The following is a 17,983-nucleotide window of genomic DNA, read 5'->3' on the forward strand; positions in this document are numbered from 1 at the left end:
AGTTTACCTTTATAGGAAAGCTTCAGTCTTGGGATATTTTGTTTTGACGTTCCAGTGACTGGAAGGAACAGCATCACTAARGACAGCAAACTGCAGGCATGGGGCACTTGCAAAGCTCTCATTCTGCTCTCCTCTTCTATATCTTCTTTTGTACTATGGTGAACTATCTCCCCCGTTTTCAAACAATCCAAGTTTTATCTGGAAGGAAAAAATAAAACTTCTGTAGATTGGCATTACTGCATAAATAATGATTCTGTAAGCAAKCCAGACCTATCTTTAAAGAGTGGCTCATTTAATTTCTTTGCTACAAAAGTATTTCTTTCTCTAGTACAAGTAAAAATGTTTTGTTTCTTTAATACTAAATTTACACATTTTGACATTGGAAAAAATATGTAAACTTTACAAACAACAGTGTCTAGCATAGTTAAAGTTTAGGCACAAATTAAATTAATGCAGTATCCATAAAAAGAACATTTGCCATTCAAAGGTGATCATGCAACTTGTTCGTTCAAATTGTTCCACTGGATATCTTAAWGTTTTGTGACTCTTTTTATCTCAGTACAACAGCTATTGCACATTTATGCTATGACTAGAATGAACTGTAATGTCTCAGATGCCATGGAGGTACAAATTGAGTTAACAGTGAGTGTACATACCCATCAAAAACTTTCATAAATAAACTAAGGAAATTGGATAGAGCAAGCAGTTGTGTTTAGTTTCAATAGAGAAAAAAGCCAATGTGGATGATGGATTTAGAAGTGTTTTCAGTAAGATATTTCCAGCAGAATAACTGCCTCAACTCATCCACCAAAATGTCCTATAAACTTTAATGAGTGTTTCAGGCTAGGGTCAATAGGCTGATATGGGATTTTGTTAGCAAACTGTGCAACTAAGCCAGCTTTGCAACACTTTTCACTTAATAAGAGTCATTCATATTCCATAAATCTTGAAGAGTTTTACAAATGAAAGCAATTATCACTGTCCTTATTTTCCCTATGCAAAAACAGAACCATACAGCTGCAGTGAACCTATTTCCTCAAGGTCACACAGCCAGCACAGTAGTTGAAAAGAAAACAGCAACAGCAATCCTGGTATCCTTTGTACCCAGCTATCAAGGATCCCTTTTGCCCAATAACTCCACTTTTGCATATGAAATTGTTTGAAATGGCATCTTGAGTTCTGAAGGCAAAACTTGATGGTTAATAAATCACAGAGATCAGAGTATGAAAATATTTGTGAGACCAGATGCTTCCCCCTGCAAGTGCATGATGCCAGAGGTCAAGGGAGATGGCTGGTGAAATGACAAATGTCAGTGTTTGAGTAATGCTGTAAAACCCAGGAGTAAGGAAATGTTATGGTTAGTCGAGAGATTAATGGCTCATGACTTGCCATGAAAATTCTTTTCTGAAAGGTACTGGAACTGCATGATTAAAAGAACAATCCTCATGCCCACATCAGGCAGCACTYGCACAGACATCAAAGGAGAGTTTCCTTGCAAGCCCATGAGAGATGCAGCACAGCTTCTGGCCCCTTAGTCTCTGCACCGGTCTGGCACTTGAGCTCCTGCAGCATTGGGTCAGAGCACCTCTGTGAGCTACAGCAGAACCGAGAACCAATTCAGGAAAGGATGSAAACAGAACCCCTTCAGTTCACTTCGACAGAGGAAACCTCGCAGATGAAACTTGGGCTTTCTGAGCCTCCAGACCCTTCTGTCAATAGCAAAAGACAATTAAGTGTGCAAGAAAAGCACAATGGTGAAAGTGGATGAGGAAAACAACTTGTAAAATGCCCAAAGCATAGTCCCTATTGCAGAACATTGAGGTTCTTTCTTCTCATCCCCTCTTCAACATTTACATTCAGTGTCTGAATCACTACTCTTGGCCAAGTGTGAGTGCATGTACATGAGATGACACGGAAAGAAAACAAACATGAAATGCCTGTGTTTCATCCTTCCCTTTTTTACGGGATCAGATCCTAAGAGAAGACCTTTACTACTTCTGTGCCATCACATCTCTTTGTAGGTGGACCACAAAGAACTGCTATGAATTAGATTATCCCAGGGTTAAATTGCCTGTAAGAAATTTATTTATGAGGGAAGAAAGGGAAAAGAAGGGGAGGAGAGCAGGGGGAAGATGATATAAAGATGAGACATCAGCCCTGTTCATCTTCAGCAGGATGATAGTGACAAACCATACTTCAAAAAGAAGCAATTAAGAGGGAGCCAATCTCACTGCAAGTATGCTGAGAAGTCATGGCCTGAAGGTCTGGGCCTCAGCCAACAGGGAACTCACCAAAGAATTTGRGGCTCGTTTTCTTGAGGCAAGTTACTGTTAAGAATCAGGACTAAATTTGACTAAAAAACCACTGTGTCAATGCACAATGTCATTTGCTGAATTGACTGAGAAAAAGCACCAAATCGGGCCTTTGGCCATAGCTCACAACCCCACTTTTTCATGTAGGCTTTTTTTGCTAATGGGAACCTTCCTTTTTTCCAGTTGGTGGATTTTTTTCCCTTTCCCCTTTTATTTGAATAATGTCTGTGAAAAACCATTTGCTTTCACAAGGCGGTTAGTTTACACYGGAGGCAGCTGCTCTGTGAGCTCGAGCCAACCCTGTCCTGTCTTTAGATTCATTGCAATCTGGCCAGATTGTCACATATATTTTTAGTTTATGATGAGCCTCTAATACAATTCCAGCTTCCACACAGAGYCTCTCCAACAGTCTAGCTCAGGTTAATGAACTTCAGGCCAACTAACTTGCCGTTAATCTTCAGGAAATATCCTTCCTTTCTCTAACACATGCAATGTCAATCAGTGTTCTGTACTGAAAAGACCCTCAGTCACGCCTCTCAGAAGCAAGCAGACCCATGAGCAGAAATAAAATATAAAACCTAAAAGCAAATTTGACTCCCCTATTCTTTCCTCCCCTCAAAAGTATGAAAAATTTGGTCAGAGAAAGAAAAATTACTGGTTTGTTTAGTTCTTCGATACTTCAGCTAAGGACCAACACKTTCTAAAACTTCCTCACCATGAACAGGTCCAAAATAAATGAGGAAAAAGTGTCTGAAAAGAAAAATGCTGAGGCTAAAACTACCTTCCACCTTGGCTACAGCTAGGAAGTAGCACTGCACTGTGTTAATTATCACCTGCAAGACTGACTGGGGAAGGAAGCGATGCATACACCTTGCTGAAAAAGGGGCATTTCCAGYGGAATAAAGGAGCTTTTATTTGCCCCATGTAGGAGTGTGAGGTGCAAGGCTGAGGAGGGGCTGAGCAGCCTGGCTCCATCCYGCTAGGACCTCCCTGTGGGGCCCATAAATTCGGAACAGGCTGTGGGTTAAACTGCCAAAAGACAGAAWGTTGAACTGCTGGTGCCCTGCCATCCTGACAGAGGCGGCTGGACCTGACTGGCACATGCGTGATGTCACATCCCCGAAACGAGGTGTCACCTCCCTGCAATTGGTCAGATTTAGTGGAGCCTATAAAAGAGATTGCTCCGAAGCTACTGTCTGAAACAAGAAAACCTGGAGCCAATTTACTAAACATAATTTATTCCAGGCCCTTTGTGGCAATAAACAGAGCTCTTCAGCCTTCTCAAATACACAGACAGTGAGGAGCTCTGTGCTTATGGGAGCTTTTTCAGATCGTTCAGCTCAAACCTATCTAARTGCAGAATCTTGCATTCACAAATACTGTGTAGTTTCTGACTTCTCCTGGCGTCATGAAGTCCAGAGCTGAAAGGACTGTCACCCATCTGCAAACACACACTTTTTTTAACAGTATTCATATAACTCTTGGCTAATTCTGTAAAAAAACCTTTATGGAACTGGAGGATAATTTAAACCTGTTTCCAGAACTAGTTTTCCAAGATCATTTCAAAATTCAGAATTTTACACTTCAATAAAGAGTTATGGCTCTGTTTTAATAAATCTAATAGCAATGTTGCAAATTGTGACAACTGAAAGTCTAGAGCAACCTAGCCATTATAAGCTTATAAATTAATTATAAACCTAATTAATAAGTTGCCTAGGCCATGTAGCATCAGTATGTAATTTACTATTACTGATGCCAGATTTTTTCTTTCTTCTCCTTATCTATCCTTGTTTGAGATCTTGGGATCATATTTTTCCTTGGTCTATGGAGTCAGAAGCGTGCAAAAGGTGTCCCTTCCAAATATCAACAAAGTAGCATCAGTGGCTGTCAGACAAACATATTGCTTTAAAAGATTTAAAACTAATCAGCCACAAGAAGAAACAAGAATTACCCCACCTATGATTCAAATTTATTGAAAGGCACATTCTCTCTTTATCATCTCTTTATTCAGAACATGTACTTTATATATATGCACACAAATTTAAAGCACATTACTTTAATAATAAATATACAAATATACCAATATATGTATCTAATGCATTACGTAGATGTCTCACCATGAAATTATCATACGTACTCCAAAAGAAAAATAACTATGGTTAACTACTGTGTGGTTCAAAATTCAATTATAATCRTGAACTGGATATTGAATTGTCTTTGTTAATAAAAGGGAAAACTACAAGCAYACTTGATTCAGATAAATAACTTACAAAATCACTAAAAATAAAATTACATCTTTAGACTTACTTAACATTCTTAACTTAGTTCTGCAATAACAAAGATGACATTCATCCAGAGCACAATGAAACTATGTTCTTGTACCCCTTAGATAGATGGTCTGTTGATATATTATTTGGCAGAAGATGCTTTTCTCTTCATTGTGAAATCTCAGTTAAAGCTAACTCCATCCAAGAACTGGTAAACAGTATTATTCAWCACTATTCTTCTACTTATTAAGTAGGTTTTGTTCTGTTTATAGTTCAGAAAATGTTCTCTTTCAGGATTCAGAAAAAATACTGCTTTTACATAAACCCCAGATTGGCATTACCTCACTTCCCAACACCAGGAAAAATTAACGAATAAGAAGACAACAGTACAATTAAAAAAATTATGTGTGTCTATAGTAGGTGGCTTTTTTTTAATTTTAATTTTCTTAAATCACTGAGCTTAGTGTACCTGGCTTAGATGAGGTTTTGCCATAGAGCAGTCTTTGCTATTGTTAAATACCCAGATAATTAGCAAACAGTCATACGAAACATAACCCAGCTTAGAATKAGTTTTATAAAACTTCAAAGGCTTTATCTTTACTGACCTCCTCACAGAATTCATACGCCATCTATTAAACACCAATAACTTGGAAGGCAAGAAAAATTACTGTTCCTATTCCCACATGAGAAGAATCAAGTAGAGCAAAGTAAAATGAAGGATCGGAGAGACAAAGAGGATGCAACCGAGTGAACAAAGAGTCAGCAAAAAAATCTGGTTTTATTGCACAGAACCATCTGATAATAAATAAAGCTCTCCAACAGGGAGAGAAAATATATTTGAGGAATTACACTGGATTTTTTTTCATTGGGATGAACAAGCTAAAGTAAAAATGGTGAGARAGAAGGAACTCCCTCATTTTGTTTACTTTTTTATACTTTTTTGGCATCTTTCTGAAGTGAATCTACTGATGGAAGTATTTCTAACAGGCATGTAGTCTGTTTGATGATAAACACTGGTAGAAGTGGGCAATCTTTACAGAATGGTCTGTGTCACATTGCTCTGAAGAGCTTATCTGACCGTGAAATTTACTGTCAGACACCTAAAATTATACACATAGGAAATGAGCACTTCATCCTCAGAAGATACCAAGATATTTTTCAGGTCAATGTCAGTGAGGTCAGGATTACACCCAAAGATTTCACAGACACAGAAGTAATCTTTTCAGAAAGTGGCAGATAGACAGCCATGCATACAGATGTGTTATGTATCATTACAAAACATGATTCTGAGATATTTTATCTGTGGCATTTTCTCTTTTGGACATGTAACACATAAATCCAAGACTGATGATAAAACAAATGCTATTCACAAACCCTAATTATTTGTATACTGTGTCTCCTTAAAAAAAAGAAAAAAAAAAGAAAATCAGACTCATAGGTTTTTTTACCTCTATAGACTGTTTCTCAAACACAGTATCTATTGTTCAAGGAAAAGGATGGAATGGAAACCAACTTGTCATCGGATAATGATACATCCAAGAAGACATAGGCACATAAATAAAATGCCTCAGCAGTCAGATGTGCAGCTGGGATCTTTGCACAGAAATACCAACATGCCTCTTACTCTGAAGTTAGACACATAGGCATATCTTATGGATTCTTTTTCCTCTTGTTTTTTCTTATTTTCTTTTGTGGATGGAACTATGACATCAGGTATTATGTCCATAATAACAGCTTTCCACAGGCTCTTTATTTAGGATATGAGAATATCCTACATGTCTGATCATTAAAAAAAAAGAAAAGAAAAGAAAAAAAAAAAAGAACAGGCTCTTTATTTAGGATATGAGAATATCCTACATGTCTGATCATTAAAAAAAAAGAAAAGAAAAGAAAAAAAAAAAAGAAAAACCAAAACCCAAACGTAAGCCAAAGAAGAAAGCAATGTAAGGCACGATTTAGCAACACATAAGAATCAAAAGGAGCCCTAAGCCAAACCTCAGTGTTACAGTATTTTAAGTACAGCATGTTTCCCCAGCAGACCAAAAAAACCACTAAAGCTATGAAAAGCGATTCTAAGATGAATTTTGTAACTTTGGTATCCAAGAAAAGAAAAAGGCAGTAGCACAAAAATTCCTAGAGACATTAATGAAAAGGTAGACTAGATGGAAACCGCTTTCTGCCAAGTACTGTGACGTCTGAAAGGTTTCAAAGAGAGACAGAGAATTTTCCTCTGAAATGTCTGTCACCACCTGCAGCACTCGAGGTGGTTTGGCTCAGCTCTGAGTGAAGGAGACAGGGAGAGAACACTTGCAGGAAGCTTTGCCTGTGGAACAGCCTTGGCCTGCTCTTCAGAAAATACTGAAAAGCCAGAAAAATGTCATGACGGCCATCAGAGAAAACAAATGCTCATTTTGGGGAGACCTGCCTGTACATTTAAACCCTAGCAGACTGCATTTGTCCTGCTGCAGCCTGAATTAACCCCAGGCAGAACTGTCAAGCCAGCTAAACCACTGACCCTGCAACCACCATYCTTCTGCTGGAAGAAACAGAAACCTACAGTGGCCAACACAAAGGAAGGATTACAGTCTCTTTTTCACCTCCAGGAATTCTTGCCAGGGTTTTGCTATGGAAAAACCTATTTCCTTTCATAGGAGACCTTCCAACATATGCAGGAGTGGAGCATGACTCCTCTAGCAGGGACCAGAAGTCTGAACTCACTGATATTTTTGGGGATTACCAGCAACAAGTGGCAATGGGGTATTTTATAGATTAACTACTTGAACTTGCCCTGCCATGACTTTCGTAGGTTTGTGAAAAACCCAGCTTGATGGGAAGGTAGTGCAGCCCTCTGGTGAAATCTGTGATGTATCAAATCCATACTTATGCTCCACACGATTCACCAGCAAGGTGAGTAACACTCTGAAAGGGAACAGCCAGCCAGCTGTCTGCATGGACACATCTACAGATCTAAGGAGGTGGGGCTCTTTTGTCTGGCTTGATCCTGCTTGATCCAAGCAATCCAGACCTCAGCCAGCTCCCAGTGCTGCATGGCTCCATTAATTGCACACTACACAATAYATTACACATTTCAGCCATACATGCTTCTGAGGCACCACCAGCCAGCCAACTCTCTGTGCAGCCAGACCCTACAGACCATCCACACAATCACAACCCAGCAGACCCTAATAAATCAAAMACCCAACCAAGAAAACAACACCCAAAACAAACCCTCCCAGAAACAGAAAGAAAGGAACAAAGATTTACATTTACATAAATATTTATAAATGTTAATTTCATTTCACAGCCAATGCTTTATTGTGCTAAAATTTGTGGCTAGATTATCTGATGTAAGCATTAATGTATTGCCAAATAGTTTGTAATTTTATTTAAATGCTTGCAGGCACTTACAGATTCCCCAGCTGTACCCAAAGTTGATGAGACTCTCAGAGAAAAACAGAATGTTRCAAATGTTAAGTACAGGCAACTGCATGTTGTAGCTGGCATCTTAATATAATTAAACATTTTTTGGATTATTTCTACTTTGCTGATTCTGATAGGATGTTTCCTTAATTGACAGTATTACTTAGTTTATTGTCAGCTATGTGAAAATCAGATCACAATTTTCAAAATAATTCAGGCTAATAAAGTTTAGCAATGGTTAAAAAATACGTGCTTCATATGGCAGTTGGGCTTTGATCAAATACATTTGCTATATATCCAATGGCATATTTTCCTAAAATTCCTTTCATCAGTGTATGGCCTCATTATATGATGCACTGTCAATGAACTCTCTACAGTCTGCAGGGTTTAAAATATAAACGACACTGTAGGGAAAGACATGCCGGAAGGATTTTAATTTACACTTCCAACAAATTGATTTAATAATTCATGACTATATGGCTGAACTCTATTGGAGGAGGGATTCTTTTAATCCATTGTCCAGCTAATTTTGGATCAACATTTTGTGCAGCCAAAATGTAAAATGATACACATATGAACATGTACACTGCAGTGCAATGATCTCTGTTGGCCCATTAACCCAGTTTTTTTTTTTTTTTATTGTTAGGCTGAACAGATTTTTTTTATTCCTAGTTTCTGGGGTTTTTTTAACATTTGATTTCATTTACATTTGGAGGATGTGTGACAGGGAATCAGCAGAGCCTCTATAACAAATCCCACTTGTGAGTTTATACAAGACCACTCAGTGTGGATCTCTTCCTCTTGATGGGTTTCCCTCAGGTACTCATCATCACAGCATCCAAGCAGTTTAAAAGCTTTAATGCCTCTATTCTCTATCCTCTATCCCTGTCATTATGAGTTAATTGGATTTTTTTAAATCTACCGTAGGAGATGACATCCTTGGATAAGATCACACAAGCAGTCAGGACCAGTACCCACATCCCCTTAGTCACACAGCCAACATTCTCCACAGGGRCAACAGATTTGTGATTCCTGCAGTGAGATCCATAACTTACTTATCACTTCTTCCAGTGTTTTATTCTTGATTTAAGTGCTTGTGCAAACTGCAGAAAATTACAAGCAATCACAGTTTCATTTTCTATAAAGAACTTCACAGAGCTGTGTAAGGAGTAACATGCTGTCAGCRTGAGTTCAGCCATCACGTTATCAAAGCTTTAACAGTCCTGTGTCCTCTGATCATCAACTTTAYCATTTTCCAGGGTAACAACATGCTGCTATCAGATCCTCACAGAACTTTCTGTTTGTGTCACAGCAGAAATCAATTAATATTTGGTGCAATAGTTGTTTTGCTGGTCTATTTTTAAGCTGCTTTATGACGGGTGCTAGCGTGACAGTTCCTGGAATCTAAAACAGCCATGCTGGAAAAGAGAACAAGAAGTCAGGCATCACCTCCTCCATTCAACACAGAAATATTTGCACTTTAGTTTAGAACCATAATAACTTTCCTTTGTCTCGTGAGGATGAAGTAAGGGCACAGAGTGCACAGATGAATCAGTATTTCAGTGAAAAAAAGGAAAGATTTTTGGATGGTTAACCAATTAGTTTCCATCACCAGAAGAGTAATACAAAGAAGGTAAGATGCAARACACCACTTCTAATTTGCTTTTCCCATAGTCATTTGTCCCCTAAARTAACAATCTTGAGGTGGTAATCTCAATCTTGAGGGAGTTCTGAGGTTTAATTCCTACACAGACTGTCAATACTTGGAACAGGAGCTCAGAGAAGTCATGGATTCTCCATCTTTGCAGACATTTGAAACCTGACACAGCTCTGAACAATCTGATCCAGAGCTGGTCATCCATCCTTTGAATGGAACCATATGACGAATGAAACCATATGACCTCCTCATGTCTCTTTCAACCTTAGCTTTTCCTACTACCTCCTTTAAGAGTTAATGGACAAATGAATAACTGAATTGAATCACACACTGAAGATYTTGTTCAACATCCAACAGCCTCCCACTTAAACTTCAAAGTCTGAGAGCCATCAAATTACTTTTTCTACTCTCTAATGATCCTATCTTCCCAAGGACTCTTCTGATAAGGGCAATGCCTACCTGATCTGCTCACAAATCCACTATTTCACTACTGAAATCTGACTGAAATCAGGATCACTTTTCTTTGAYAAAACTGTCCAAAAGCTGCAGCAGCTCAAGAGTTGATTCACATGCAGATCATACACCCCTGTATCAAGAATAGCAATGTGTTCACAGGACAAATGAAATACACACAGCATAGGTGCAGGTTTCAGCTGCATATCTTAATTCAACATCTCACAGCTGCCAGGTACAGTTCACCCACACAGTCCTGGTTTGCCCATCCCATGAAAACTAAACACAGAACTGAGTGTCAAAATTATTAACACTGTATGTGAAATAAGGCTTTTGCCAGTGCTGATGAGACAATAAGGGGATTTCTTCCAGGATTCCCCCCCTGGAGTTCAAGGCAGCTGGGTGAGAAATGCCACTGGATGGATTGCTGACACCCCAACCAAGTCAATGATTTCTGCTGACCCAAAAGACAAGATCATCTGCATRTTCCAGGCTGACCTCTCTTTTCTGTCCAAAGCAGCAACTCCTTCCTGCGAGTCTATTACCTCCCAGTGGCACCGAGATGTGGAAGCCATTGCTGTTACCACATTAAATATTTCCCAAGGCTGTGGGGGGAAAARTGACTAGAAAGGATTTGGATTCCAYRCTGGCTTAGCTAAGAAAGAGATGTGGTGGAGATTGTGTTTCCATAACCACGGCTGAGCAGGTGGCAAAGACCCACCACAGGTGCTTGTTCCACAGAGGATTCCATTCCCTGGTAAAACAGCCACTCCTCAAAGAAACCAGGGCTTGAAGATATCCAGGACTGTTCCTGTCAGATGYGCCTTGTGTAAGTTTATGAAGCCTTGGGATCACCATGATTAACTATCTTCCTTAAGCCATTCCCCACCAGGCTTTAGAGCTTTTAAACCACTGACCCCTTGAATTAAAGAGGGAGATTTCYCTTTTCACAGCTGTGACTCAACACAGGAAGGAATTCAGAGACATCTGAAAACAAAGCCAGGCAGAATTTAAAACAAAATCCTTCAATGACAGATTTAGCAAGTGATGGGCACAGCTGGAGCTTACAAATATAACTAAATAAATGAGCATGCATTATACAACAACCTTACATAGACAGATCCTGTGAAGGGCAATTTCCTCACAAGGAACTGGAAAAACCAAACTGCTATGAATAAATCATGAGAAAAACTGGATATTGGCTGTTCAGAAGGAATCTGAGTCCTTGGGTCCTTCAGCAAACAAAATAGTAGCCACTTCTAAAATATGTGCTGACCAAGTAAGCAAATTATGCCTTGATTTTTAGTTGGTCTATTTAAGTCACAATGCAAAATCAAAATTCCTGCACCTAGAAAAGAACACTTTCAAACTAATGTAATACCTTCCATACCTTCAACTTGAAAGATCCAGTAACTAGTACATACATCATCAAGTCATTGCAAAGGAAATGTATCCTTACTGCTTCMGTTGGGGAAGCTGATGCTAAATGCGCTCAGTAGATATTCTGGAAGGAATTCAAGTGAAAAAAAGAGTGGAATCAGATATTAACAGCTAATTATCAATGTCACTATGTTAAATATGACATGCTTCTTTCTACCCAGTCAAATGGGCTACATGACACAGCATATGAGTTTTAAGAAGCAARCACAAGTTTGCAGATGAACTTTTTAAAATGCAACAAATATCTTGAAGATAATCAAGCATGAGGAATAAAYCTATTGACCACCTTCACACAGTACTGAAAAAGCAAAACAATGACTACWGAAAACTCTGCTTCTCTTGTCTGCTCAGCTGGGGTATGTGACTTGCATTAATGGCACAGGGAATAATGTACTTGCACTCAGYCCCTGGACTGACTGATGTCAAATGAAGTTCAACCATTCATATTAATGGGGATCAGCATTTGTCTGAGGGAATGGAAGCCTCTCAGACCTCAGGGTCATGAATCGACAAGCTATCGAACATTTTCTCTGTAGTGCTGACCATCCTCCATCCCCACTGAGCTCAGCTGTCTAGACCCTTAGTCCCACTCCAGCTGCTTTGTGCTCCTCCTGAGGCACAGAAAGTGCTCATTACTAATTCCTTCTGTGTAATGTGCAATTCAGGGTGAGGTCTCAAAACTCCCTTTCCAGGAAACACAGAATAGTCACATTTCTCTGGACCCTGAGAAAAGCATAGAAACACACGTTAACTGTGCATTTTCTTATTCTGAAGATCCGTAATTGACTAAATCATGTTTTGACGGAAGGAACACTAATGCCAAAAAAAAAGGGAAAAACAAAAGCCACTGAAAATATCAAAGGAAGAAAGATGACTAATAGCTTGTACTACGAAAATGATTCTTAAATTGTTATTCTTGCACACCACTAATAAACTGGAAGGATGCAAAAAGCAGTTTTTCTCACAGATGGACTTTCTGGAAAAATACTCTGAAATCATTCAAGTGCTGTGAGAAGGTATCTATAAGCTCCAGAGTTGAAGTCATGCTAATGATCAGCGTGCAGTTACTTCGGAAGGAGGATACAAGTCTGTAGCTGATATTATCTGTCAAAACATTCAAATATGCAAGGAAAAACTCCGCAGCAGAGTTTTGGTCTTCTCAATATCAAGTAGAGCAATTTTACGAGTAAGAAAGAACATTATAATTCTCACTACCATAATTAATCCTACTAAGAACAGCAACAAGAAGACTAACCTTTTTCTTGAACTTTTTTGGCAACAAAAATTCTGCCAGATGCAAATTTAAATTTAATGGATGAGCAAGTCGGCTGTTTGCAGTGACATTTACAAGTCTATAACCCAGCTCTGATAGCCAGGACATGCAGAGTGAATCAATTCAAAAAATCCACTCAAGCCTTGACATCTCTGTTCCTTTAGAGGCACCTCAGCCACATTCTTGTTTTTCAGAAGTGCTTGCGTAAACATTTACAAACACAAAACAATAAAAAAAGATAAGAATTCACCATGCATGGCCAACCCTAACAAAGGATGAGACAAATACCAAAAAAACAAGATTAAAATAAATGCCTTATGTACACAATAAATTTCAGTGTCATGAGTCACTAGATTGACTCGTGAACTATAACTTGACCATGCCTCTTTTACTTGTTCTACATAAGGATCCCCTTTCTGAAAAAGAACAATATCTTTAGCAGGCATAGTGCTACAGCTGTTTTTTGCTTTATCAATAGTATATGTGAACTGTAGTGAAAGTTATGGAAAGCTCTGCAAGAAAATAGAAATAAGCATGTAGGATGCAGATCTGCATCTAGATCAGAAAATGCCTTCTCTGTATGTACTTGGAAAATTACCAGTAGAAATCACCACAAAAACAATGAAGATCTGTTCTTCACAGTAACATCAGATGAAATATAAAAGCTAAAATGGCAAGACTACAAACCTGTGCAGTCARTAACACATTTGATCTTTCAGCATTAAAGCTGTCTCTCAATTTTCTTTCCTTGGCAATATGTATCACCAAAMACATTACTGATTTTCTACATTTAAGCCATTCTGGGTTTTCTCCACCTTCAACATTSATTTCCCGTTCCAGAAAAATCCTCTCACACAACAACTCATTCCTTAAGTAAGAATATAAAAATGTTTGTAATGGCAAGACTGAAGGCTCATCCAGYCCAGCAGTCCCTTTTCAACAGTAAGAAGAATAATTATAGAACATTTATGTGTGATATTTCCCCACCCTTCGTGTTCCCCCCTCTCTCCATCTATTTTCAGCTCAGGAGATTTCCTGAGCCTACTGTGGCCTGTCTATTTTGCAGCCCCCAAGCAGATATCACTTTCAAGTACTTGTCCAGCGTCCCTTTAAGCCCTTGTAAAATTCTTGCATCTGCAACACCATCTGGCAAACAATTTTATATGTCTGCTACCCAATGTGTGAAGAACCACTTCCAATACCAACAGTGCAATGTGATAATGTATTAATTTCCCCTCACACACCACCACCTTCATAATATTAGACAGAATGTAGATCCCACTGAGCAATAAAAAAAGGAAAATTCTGATTTAGTTGTGATGATCATCCAACTGTTTCAACATTTGAGGCATTACACATGCTACCTCATTATTTTATTTGTATAATAGTCTCCCAGAGTGAGTGGAAAATTAAGTGRAAATTGTTCAAGAGAAAGTTAAGAAGGTGATAGTAATCATCAGTTCTAATGAGTGTTTGCTGCCAAAGAAAAATATCTTGCTATGGTCACTGCACAAGATGAGATATAACATTTCACAACTAAATCTTTGGTGAGAATCCAGGACCAGCTTTGAATATGCAACAAAGTAAGTTTTTGCCAAGGTTGGAAAATACATGGGTGGGGCAAAATCACSTCTGAGACCTGTGAAAGAGAAACCCTCCAGGTCTCACAGCCATCAGTGGCTCAACATCAGGTGCAGAAGGGCTCCCACAATGAATTAGTGAATACCTGCAGGCGGTGAGATGGAAAGGGCATCCCAGCACCCAGCAATTGGGGAAGTCTGTCCTCTCTTTCTCTGATAAGGCCCTTTGCCTCTTTCATACTGCAGTAAAATTCACTATTAGTTTACTGAAATTACCAGRTTTTCTAATATCCACAACWTTTACTCTAATAAAGGCAGTGTGGRGATGAACAGTTTTACTTTTGCACCAGYTGACAATGTACCTTTAAAATCTCTTCTCAAAATTAGTGAMTAATTTAAGAAATGTGTTTTAAAATTTATGCTACAAACTGACTATGAGGAAACAGGGTTATAAGCACTATTAATCTTCATGTTTCAAGGTGTGAGTGATGTAAGAAACAACATCTTGCAATACCGAACAGTAAAATTGTGAAGATTTATGCCTTCCGTGGAAACATCTGGTCTTACCCACTCTTGGTGCCAGAATGGCAGAGTGGATGAGCAGCTTGTTTATTCCAGGCAGGCGTTTCCTTGACTCCTGGACTTTATGTTAAGACATGATGAACATCTTACTCCCACTGGAGAACTTTTACTCTCATKAAGTCAATAGGTCAGAACTTGAAATTTACAGCTCATGAAAGGGATTCCTMCTCTGAGTCTGTTAGATTCTAGAGCATCAGTAGACAAATAAAAATACTKAAAACAATTGTACTTTATGTACTCCATCCTTGTGCTTCATACAGGCACAGCCATTAATTTAAAGGCCTGTCAGAACACAACTTCAGCAACAGGGTGATTCATGAGGGATAGGAAATACACAAAAGGGTTACATCTGACAGAAAATCTACTATGAGCCCTACCAAAAAAGTTTCATTGTACAACAAAGTTTTAAAAGTTAGTATCTGCAGTGCATCGTGATAATGTAAAGGCATTTCTGTCAGTGCCTAATGAGTTTCAGAATCATTTCAAAAAACACACATTCGTAAGTTTCATGACTTTATCAAAAATTAACATTGAAACAATGATGGAAAGCATTTCACTTTTTGAAAAAAAAATGTCGTTAGGTTTTAAAACAGAAAAGTTACATCGCCTTTTTCAATTACAGCTACTTTTAATATTTTCCAGAGGTAGCTACAGTTTGGCTTTGACCCTACTATTGCAAAGTGCCAGAAATACCAAATTATAGTAGGGAAAATGTTGTGTGTGCACACATGTATGTGTTTGTCTACAGTCTGCATGAGCATCTGAAAAATATCCAACAYATACATAGTAAATCACATAATTAAAATTACTCTAATGCAGAAGAAATTYGTCTTTAAAACAGAAAATAATGGAAGGACAGCAGAGATTTCTCAGTACTAAAACATAATGCTTCATTTAATGAGTAATCCCTGGAGCACATGGATGTTTACCTCACTCTGGGCAAGCTCAAGTGCATAGACAGACAATTACAGTGCTTCAGCTGATGTATGGTAACTTGTTAAGCTGCTGTAATGCAGTGACATTCTGTCATGGGTTTACAGACTGCATTTTGATATTTTCTTCCATGCCAATATGACATTTGTCTCACAAAGATTAAATGGCTGTAAGATATCTGCATTTTCAAAGTTGGAATGCCGGAATCTGAATACACAAAGCTCCAGAAACTCAAAAACTGGAACCTCTGTCTGCATTCTCCCTGARTTTGGCAGGTGCTGTGTCTGCACCCACTCTGCTTTCAGAAAAATAAAATATTAGTAAATTTAAAAACGAAAGAGAGACAACATTTTGCAACAGGAAAATCACAATACAATTTGGTTGTATTGCTTCTTACATGAATAATGGCTGGACAGCAGACTTATTTACATGACCCATTGAATACGGTTCAAAAAAAAATGTAATATGCAGATATAGGCTGCAGATTAATAGTAAATGCTGGCAAACGGCTTCGGAGAGACTCCAAGTTTTGCTTTGGGAGAATGGCAAAAGGAGAAAATATATTGCTAAAGCCTCTCTTCCCACCACTTCTACACTGCTGCCTCTTGTCAGAGTGTAGGGTGCAAAGTTCTGAGACTGGTATTTGGSAAAAGTACAGCTTAAATTATTTAAAAAAAAAAAAGAAAATCTAATGGAACTGCTTTGGTCAATCACACAGAGTTATTGAACACTTCCTTTAGCCTGGTGAGCCTTCCATGGAATTTGAAAGCTGAAGGCAGTACTTCAAGCTATTTATTTTCTAGACTTTAAGACATATAAAAATCTTATTTTGTTACTTCGTATTACAGGATAAGGAAAGTTAAAATACTGAGATTTTAAAGTCTACTGCTTGGTAATACGCATACTCTGAAATGCCTACTTTTTGTATTTCTTTCAGGGTATTTGATCCAAAATTCTGGGTGTCAATGTAAAAGGAATTTTAAAGTGATTTTAATGTTTTTCTATTCATAACAATCTAAAGACACAAAAAATGCAAGATTCACAGAAAAGTAACCCATACACAGACACAGACATACACAGTGTATATATAGGTGTGCTTTGTTCTACAAGAAACTCATGATTCACAGCAACTGAGTATGAATTTCCAGGTTACTGTGATCTTATTCCTTAAATACTAAAAATATAAATACATTTTATAATTTGAAGTTTGTTTTTGTTTGTTTGTTTGTTTGTTTTTTAAATTAAGCAGAGACAAAAGTAGCAATCAGTGATCATCTTTATTTTGGTTGGCATAGTTCTGTATTTCACACAAGAGACCCTTGATATGGCACCATGGCTGAAATATCAAAGTTCCTTCAAATACTTATCTCTGTTAATGATAACTACAGCTGCACTCAAAATCTGCTGCCCCTTATATCACTTACATTGCCACAGGAATATAAATCTCCAGGTTTACAAAAAGGTATTCATCTCAGAACTCTGGAGAAACACACAGCTTTATTCTTTTGATGCTGCATAACAACATTATTGGGTTAACATGGTGAAATAGACTTTCTTTCTTCTTTTTTTTTTTTTTTCCCTGAAGTTTATCTAGGCTCACATTATTAATCTGAAAGCAGGCCAAAAGGAAAAACAGGAAGAGATACAACAAATTCAGAGCTCCAGTATGGTCATTTGGGCCACTGAACATCTTCACTAAAAGCAATTTACTCTGAGACATGGGAATATTGAAAAAGAAACATTATGAAGAGAGACTACAGAAAGCTGTTTCCTATCTGTTTGARATCAAAGAGGATCAGAGAAAATATGAAATTGTCTTGCAGCTGAGGTAATAATGTACCTAGTGATCTTGAAGGAATCTTTTAAAAATCTGTATTTCTACTTTTCATTTTCTGAACTGTGTATTTTAATCTCATGAGTAATACAACAATAATCACAAAAGTGTAATATGTAATTAAATTTTAAAATAAGATCTGTTCTGTCCTTGAATCAAAATTATTGCTTTCATCACAGAAAAATCATGTTGTTTTTAAAACCTAGTGACTATATTTATTTAATTTAATTCA

General features: G+C 37.9%; 1 protein-coding gene across 1 annotated transcript in view; it reads right to left on the reverse strand.

Moving 5' to 3' along the window:
• The window catches only part of SEMA3D (semaphorin 3D), a 127,518-nt gene that overhangs the window by 86,600 nt on the left and 22,935 nt on the right, over positions 1-17,983 (reverse strand). The window contains exon 2 of the mRNA XM_057366418.1: positions 8-198. Coding sequence (XP_057222401.1) covers positions 8-122 — 115 coding nt within the window. The 5' untranslated portion in view covers positions 123-198. The remainder of the gene's footprint in view (positions 1-7; positions 199-17,983) is intronic.

This window comes from Malurus melanocephalus, unplaced genomic scaffold, assembly GCF_030028575.1.
Source record: "Malurus melanocephalus ecotype Western Australia unplaced genomic scaffold, MMel_1.1 scaffold_65, whole genome shotgun sequence".
Classification (NCBI taxonomy): Eukaryota; Metazoa; Chordata; class Aves; order Passeriformes; family Maluridae; genus Malurus; species Malurus melanocephalus.